We start from the raw sequence: 8041 nt of genomic DNA, 5'->3' as shown, positions 1-8041 counted from the left end.
ATAGACTAGACTATAGACTAGACTATAGACTAGACTATAGACTGGACTATAGACTAGACTATAGACTGGACTATAGACTAGACTATAGACTAGACTATAGACTAGATTTTAGAGTAGACTATAGACTAGACTATAGACTAGACTTTAGAGTAGACTATAGACTAAACTATAGACTAGACTAAACTTTAGACTAAACTTTAGACTAGACTATAGACTAGACTATAGACTAGACTATAGACTAAACTATAGACTAGACTATACACTGACTATAGACTATAACATAGATTAGACTGTAGACTATTGATTAGAATGTATACTAAGCGATAGACTAGACTATAGGCTATACTAGATACTAAACTATAGACTAGAGACTAGACTAACAAATACACAAGAATGTATTCTCTACTAATAGACTAGTCTATTCTAGTTCAATCTATATTGTGGTTTATATTAAAAACCACTACTAAGGTACTAAAGTTTACATCCCTGGCATTGAACAACTGCTGCTTGTTCTTGTAATGAGTGTTGCATTTTTCAACAAACTTCAAACATTTGTTATTTTATATGTGTGTGTGTATGTAGTTTTGTTAGAAAATCATTTTTGTTGTTGTTCAATTTTCATGTTTTTTTCCTCCTTGTTGTTTTTGTTTTTCTTTTATATGTATATGTATGTATATAATTTTTTTGTATGTTTGAAAATTGTTCTAGCCTGTTTTTCCCGGGTCGTTTACTGCACAATGCGCATAGTTGAATATTTTTGTTCCTCATTTTTGTTGTTTTCTTCTTCATATACGTTGTAGTTGTTGTTGGTGTTTTCAATATTGTAACTGCTGCCTGAATTGACTTGCCTGCCTGCTTGCCTGCTGTTGCTTATTTGCTACTCTGCTGTCTTTTATAGTTTGTTTGAGTTTTTGTTGTATGAAGGGAAAAACAAGAACAACAACAAGTACACACACACATACATACACACATTAACAAAAATAAACTACACAACAACAAGGAGGAAAGCAATCAAATACAAATGTCCCAGTTGAAAAATATCCTTTTCATACACAAGACACATGTAAAATTTAATTTTTACACACGGACAGTTTTGATGGTTACTAAAACAGGAAAAAAATTATAAGAAAATAAAATTAAAAAAAACATTGTGTTATAATAAATTTATTAAAATTTAAATGGTAAATTTTATGTTATTTCAAAATAAAAACAATTAAGTGCTCTTCCTTTTATGAACAATTTCCTGAAAAAAAAACTTTAATTAAATTTAGTGTTTATTTTACTTTTATATTAAATAAATATTTTCTTTTTTGTTTTAATTACAGGACTTTTTCATATAATTGACTTAATTATAAATGTAAATTTGTGTTGAGAATTTTAACAAAAAAAAATATACAATAAAAAAGCAACAAGAAGAAGAAGAAAAACAGCAGCAAAATATTATAATAAAAATTTTATAACTTCATCACGAAAAATCTCATCATTATCATCAAACAGCAAACAAAATAGAAAAGAGAAAGAATGTTTAACGAAGAGAGTATGTATAATTTATTTTTTTTAATATTCTATGATTAAAAAAACACATTAGCGCCTAAACATATACTACACTTATAAAATGGCTTAATTAACTCATACAATGTGTAATAATTCACAATAATAGAATAACTGTAAAATTCACGCAAATTAAAAAGATAAAACAAACAGAAATCTAGTAATATTTATAGAAGATCATTAAACAACAAACGAATCAAACAATAATTAATAAAAAATAAATAATTAATAGAAAATATTGTTAATATAATTTGTGTGTGACAATAAGGTAAAAATTAAATGTTAAATTTACATAAATGAGGAAAAGTAAACTCAAATATAAATATGAAAAATCTTAAAATATAAAAGTGAAAATTTTGATATAAATTAAAAAATATATTACAAGAGTGTTTAATACAAATCGATAAAATCGTAAGGTTTTGATTAAAAAAACTCAAAATATCGTAATTTTTGAAGAAAGTTTAGAAAAACAATAAAAAACCACAGAAAATTTAAAAAATTTCTTAAAAAACTGAAACAACAATGAATGTTTTATAGAAAATTTAGAGAATGAACTAATTTTTATAGTAATTTTAAAAGAACGATAAAATTGACATATAAATTAAAAGAAATTGACAATATCTTTATAAAAATTTAAAGAAACTGACAAATTTTCTATAGAAAATTAAAATGAGGGAACAAAATTAAGCAAAGGTAACAATTTTCTACAGAATAACAAACATTTCTATAGAAAATTAAAATTAAGAAACAAAATTAAAGTTAGAGAACAATTTTCCATAGAAAATTAAAGAGAGTGATAAATTTTCGAGAGAAAATTAAAGAGATCGATCAATTTTCATTTCAAGAGAAAGAAAATAGTTTAGAAAATTAAAGAGATATAAAAATATTCAATAGAAATATAGAGAAAGTAAAAAAGGTTGTATAAAAAAATAAAAAGAGAGTGATAAAATTTCTATAGAAAATTAAAATGAGGGCACAAAATTAAGGAAAGGTAACAATTTTCTATAGAAAATTAAAGAGAGTGATAAATTTTCTATAGAAAATTAAAGAGATCTACAAAATTTCTCTTCAAGAGAAAGAAAAATGTTATGAAAAGTAAAGAGAGCAAAAAATATTCAATAGAAATATAGAGAAAGTGAAAAAGTTTACAACAAAAAGAGAGCTATAAATTTTCTATAAAAAATAAAGAAAGGGAAAAATGTTCTACAAAAAATTAAAGAGATCAATAAATTTTGTATTTAAAATTGAAGAGAGCGATACATGTTTTATAGAAAATTAAAGAAAATGATAAATTTTTGTATAGAAAATTTAAGTAACAAGTTTTCTAGAGAAATTTAAAGAGAGCGAGATCTATTAATTTTCTATAGAAAATCAAAGAGAGTGATACATTTTATGTATAAAATTATATAGAGTGAAACAAAATTTATAGAAATAGAAATATAGTGTAGTTAATAGTCTAATCTATAGTCTTGTATATAGTCTAGACTAGTAATCTGACTAGTCTATAGTCTTATCTATAGTCTAATCTAACTTCCTATAGAAAATTGTCGAGATTGATCTATTTTTTATAGAAAGTTATAGAAAGCGAAAAAAATACTATAGAAATCTATAGAGAATAACTATCGGTAGAAAAGTTAAGAGAAGAGAGCGAGAAAATTCAAGAGAACGACTAATTTTCTATAGAATGTTAATGAAAGCATCTATAGTTCAGTGTACAGTCTAGTCTGCAGTCTTGTCTATAGTCTGGTGTATAGACTAGTATTCTGTCTAATCTATAGTCTAATCTAGTTTAGTCTAAGGTCTAGTCTATAATCTAGTCAAAAGTCTTGTATATAGTTTAGTCTAGAGTCTAGTCTGTTTCAAGCAGTTTTAGTCACTTGGTTAAACGGGAAAAAGTGGAAAAATATTGGAAATAATGGACACGATACAAGATTTCTATAGCAAATTAGAAGAGCGACAGACTTTCTCTATGAAAAAGAGATCAAGAGAAAAGAGGTGGAAAAATATTGGATATAATGGAAAGGATACTAGATTTCTTTAGCAAATTAGAAAAGCGACAGTCTTTCTCTATGAAAAAGAGATCAAGAAAACTTCTAAAGACAGATTTTTTATCACAAATTCAAAGAATCAACTTTTTATCCAGTATTTGTATTTGTACTTTCTATTGAGAATTCAAAAGAGTGATAGACTTTTTCTATGAATTTCAGAATTATCTATGAAATGTATATAGATTAAGACTCATTTTTATCTAAAGTTAAAAAAATCGACTGATTTTCTATATTTTATGATAAATTTTATAAAAAAAAGCTTTTAAAATCAAATTTTAATGTTTATGTTTAGATTGTTTTATTAATTAAATAAAATGTTTTATATTAAAATTAAGTAAATTCTTAAATGCAAAAAATTAACAAAATTTCTCTTTATTTCTCATTTTAGGTATTCTTTTCCGGATTTTCTATTAAAATACAACAACAACAAACACTAAATAATAATAACAAAAAATACAAAAAAACAATTTCATTTCAAAGCGATTTTTATAAAACAAAACGAAAATAAATTCATACAAGATTTTTAAAACGTGTCCAACAAAATGGCCACATCTCCCACACCGTCAATAGACTCCATACGTGGTACAAATTCCATTGAATCCTATATTGAACATAATGGTTATCTATCCGATTCACCACTAACATTAAGCGGTTCCTCGCCACCGGTCAGTGACTCAGCCATTTGTGATGATTTCTCAAATGTCGTAGGACAAACAGTTGTGGGACAACATCCTATATCAGCATCAGTATCATCATCCGCTTCGAGTACATCATCAGCATCGTCCTCTTCATCATCGTCCTCATCGTCGAGTTCGGGTTTAAGTGGTTGTGGCAGTACATCTAGCAGCGCCTCAAGTACATCATCCAATACGGGTGGTGGCGGCGGCGGTGGAGGAGGTGGTGGAGGTCCTGGTGTTATAGGCAGCGGTAAGGGTAGTCCCTGTAATAATCTCTTGGGCACATCGGTAAATGGCAATGTTATAAATGTAACTACGGCAAATGGCACAAGTGCTGCACCACGTTGTACAGCCTGCAAAAGTAAACAATCCGATGCTGTGGCCAAGTGCTTTAATTGTGTAAGTTTTTTGTGCGGTAATTGTTGTACAGCTCATGAATTTATGCATTGCTTCAATGGACACAATGTTTGTTTGATTAAGGGTTTTGAAAGTGGCACCACAACACACCCCGGCAGTAATTCACAATTGAGCAGCAATCCCATGGATTTTAAATTCTCCAGTTCTTTGACCATGATGTTGCAGCAACAACAGCAACAACATCAGCAACAACAACAACAACAGCAACAACAGCAGCATCAACAGCAGTCACAGCAACAATTGCAAAAGGCTCCCACACAACAGCCTCTATCGCAGCTGTCAAAGATTGTCTTGAGTTCAGCCGCCGCAGCCGCTGCTGCAGCAGCTGCCGCCTCTTCCTTCAGCAATGATTTAAATTCCAACGATTCCTCGATTATGGGTCAGGAAGATATCTTCTCTAGTATGTTACCCTCTAGTATGCGTTCATCGCAACAATTGCTACCAGCTTCAATGAGCCAACAACAAATGCAGCCTCCACAACAGCCCTTGTATTGTCAGCGCCACAAGAACGAGTACTTAAAGTTCAGTTGTCGTACTTGTTGTACTTTGGTGTGCAAAGAATGTGTTATCTTAGAACACTCCTCGGGCATGCATGAAGTTGAACATGTACAGGAAAATGGCTTAGGTTCATTAAACCAATTAGCCGGCCAATCTACACCCGAGACAGTATTACAAACTGTTTTAGCCGATTTGCGTGGTAAAGTAGGCGATATTGTCTCTATGGTAGGCAGCCAACAAACACCCGGAGATAATCAAATCCTAAATGGTTCGAAAATTAAAATGCAGTATCAAAAAGCCCACAATGAGGTTAATGAAACCTATCAATTCTTCTGTTCTATGTTGGATGAAAGAAAACAGGAATTACTTAAAGAATTGGAAAGTCTATATAATGCCAAGATGAATACCCATTCAGCCTGGATACAAAGATCCAAGGAGTTGATTGAAAAGACTTTACAAAGTTGTGATGCTATTGAAAGATCACCCAAGGCTCATTCCATTACCGAGGTTTTAATGTTGCGCAAAACATTAGAACTACAATTGCAGGCAGCTATGCAGGAATTACAAATGCCTTTCGAATTGGAATTCATGTCAAATTATCAATCCATACAGGCTGGTGTACGCAATACTTTTGGCTATATCAGAGCATCGGCTGGTGATATGGTACAGCAACAGGTTAAACAACCACCCATTGCCAGACCCTCACAGTCGACATCATCATCGTCATCTCATGGTGGTGGCTCTTCGAATAGCAGTGTTACTGGTGGCTCACATTTGCCCGGTGGCTTAGGTTTGTCTGCCAATCTTTTGGAATCTTCTTATTCCAGCAGCTTGTTGGGCAATAGAGCTAGTGTTTTGCAAGCAAATCATAATAGCGGTTCCACTTTTGAGGATTTAATGACTAAACGTTTTAATGCAGCCAATTCCAATAATAATACACCCTTTGTGGGAGTACCCGTTACCAATCCCTATGAGAAATGGAGCAATGGCGGCAGTGACAATTTATTCTCCTCTGCCCAAGATCCCTTCTCCACCAGTCAAATGCTAACAAATGGTTTGACAGCCAATTCAAACTGTACCACCGTGGCTACTGCTAATGCCGGTTTGGCAGCCTCTGCTTTGGCTACCCTTAACATGACTAATGGCAGCGGTTGTTCCAGTTCTGATTCTATCATGGATTTAACTTCTAAATTGCTATCTGCTACCATTTATCCACCTAAATCACAGATTAAAAGACAAAAAATGATTTATCATTGCAAATTTGGAGAGTTTGGCGTTATGGAGGGACAATTCACCGAACCCAGTGGTGTAGCTGTTAATGCTCAAAATGACATTATTGTGGCTGATACCAATAATCATCGTATACAAATCTTCGACAAGGAGGGACGTTTCAAATTCCAATTCGGTGAATGCGGCAAAAGAGATTCACAACTTTTATATCCCAATCGTGTGGCTGTTGTACGCAATTCAGGTGATATTATTGTAACCGAACGCTCGCCCACACACCAAATACAGATTTATAATCAATATGGCCAATTTGTGCGTAAATTTGGTGCAAATATTTTACAACATCCACGTGGTGTTACCGTTGACAACAAGGGCCGTATCATAGTGGTCGAATGCAAAGTAATGCGTGTTATTATTTTCGATCAAAATGGTAATGTTTTACATAAATTTGGCTGCTCTAAACATTTGGAATTCCCTAATGGTGTGGTCGTCAATGACAAGCAAGAAATTTTCATTAGTGACAATCGTGCCCACTGCGTTAAGGTATTCAACTATGAGGGACAATATCTAAGACAAATTGGTGGTGAAGGTGTTACCAATTATCCCATTGGTGTGGGTATTAATACAAATGGTGAAATACTTATTGCTGACAATCATAACAATTTCAATTTGACCATTTTCACTCAAGACGGTCAATTGGTTTCGGCATTGGAATCAAAAGTTAAACATGCTCAATGTTTCGATGTGGCTTTAATGGATGATGGTAGTGTTGTTTTGGCTAGCAAAGATTATCGTCTTTATATCTATCGTTATGTGCAAGTACCACCAATTGGTTTGTAAACATAATTTATATATATATTTTTTTAATTATTATTATTATTATTAATAACGTATTTTTTTATATAGAAACATATAAATTATTTAAAAAACAACAACGTACATTTATTATTAATTTTTTGTTTTTGTAAGTTATAAAAAAATGCATTTTTTATTATTATTATAACTATTAGTTTCTTTTTTGATAATGTTATTTATTATTATTATTTCTTTGAACATTTTTAAAACACAAACAAAACACGTTAATGAAAAACAAAAAAAAAAACAAAAACATTATTTTGTAGGAAAACAAAAACAAAAACAATATGATGTTAAATAATTAAAATTGATTTAAGATTTTCAAGTTATTAAGTGAAAATCCTTAAAAACAAACAAACAAACAAACAAAAAAACACGACTGAGCTTTGTTAAATTTTTGTTGTAAAGAAAAAAACTTTTTTTTTGCGCAAGAAAGAAAGAAAGCTCTTGCTTAAGCTTAAAAGCTCTTAAATGCTCTCTTCTATTACTCTCTAGAATTAGTGTTGTAAGACGTTTTATTCATTTTTTTTACTTGTTTGTTAATTTTTATAAGAAAACAACCAACAAATTTTACAAAAAAGAAATTTGTGAAATTTTTCGAAAAAAACTAATGATGAATTTGAAATCTCTTTGTTTTTTTTTTAAATATAATTTTTTTTATATATATAAGAAAGTAATAAGTAATTTTGTTGAGCTCAGTTTTTCTTTTTAATTTAAAATTTTTTTTTTGTTATAAACTTAAGACTAACTCCACTTTACTCTCTCTGT

General features: G+C 30.5%; 1 protein-coding gene across 2 annotated transcripts; it reads left to right on the top strand.

Annotated features, from left to right (window-relative positions):
- The first annotated feature begins 1388 nt into the window (after positions 1-1388).
- LOC111676791 (brain tumor protein) lies at positions 1389-7376 on the top strand. 2 transcript variants are annotated; one of them, XM_046952437.1, is made up of 3 exons: positions 1389-1537; positions 3988-4675; positions 4757-7376. In XM_046952437.1, exons 2-3 carry the CDS (start codon positions 4142-4144, stop codon positions 7256-7258), a joined length of 3036 nt encoding a protein of 1011 aa, XP_046808393.1. In that variant the 5' UTR covers positions 1389-1537; positions 3988-4141; the 3' UTR covers positions 7259-7376. The 2 variants fall into 2 exon arrangements, with proteins under 2 accessions (XP_046808393.1, XP_046808388.1); XM_046952432.1 differs by having other exon boundaries at positions 3988-7376.
- The last annotated feature ends 665 nt before the right edge of the window (positions 7377-8041 follow it).

The sequence above is a fragment of the Lucilia cuprina genome, chromosome 2 (assembly GCF_022045245.1).
Source record: "Lucilia cuprina isolate Lc7/37 chromosome 2, ASM2204524v1, whole genome shotgun sequence".
NCBI classification, from domain to species: domain Eukaryota; kingdom Metazoa; phylum Arthropoda; class Insecta; order Diptera; family Calliphoridae; genus Lucilia; species Lucilia cuprina.
The sequence above is the reverse complement of the archived record's forward strand: the minus strand, read 5'-3'. Positions and strand labels throughout refer to the sequence as shown.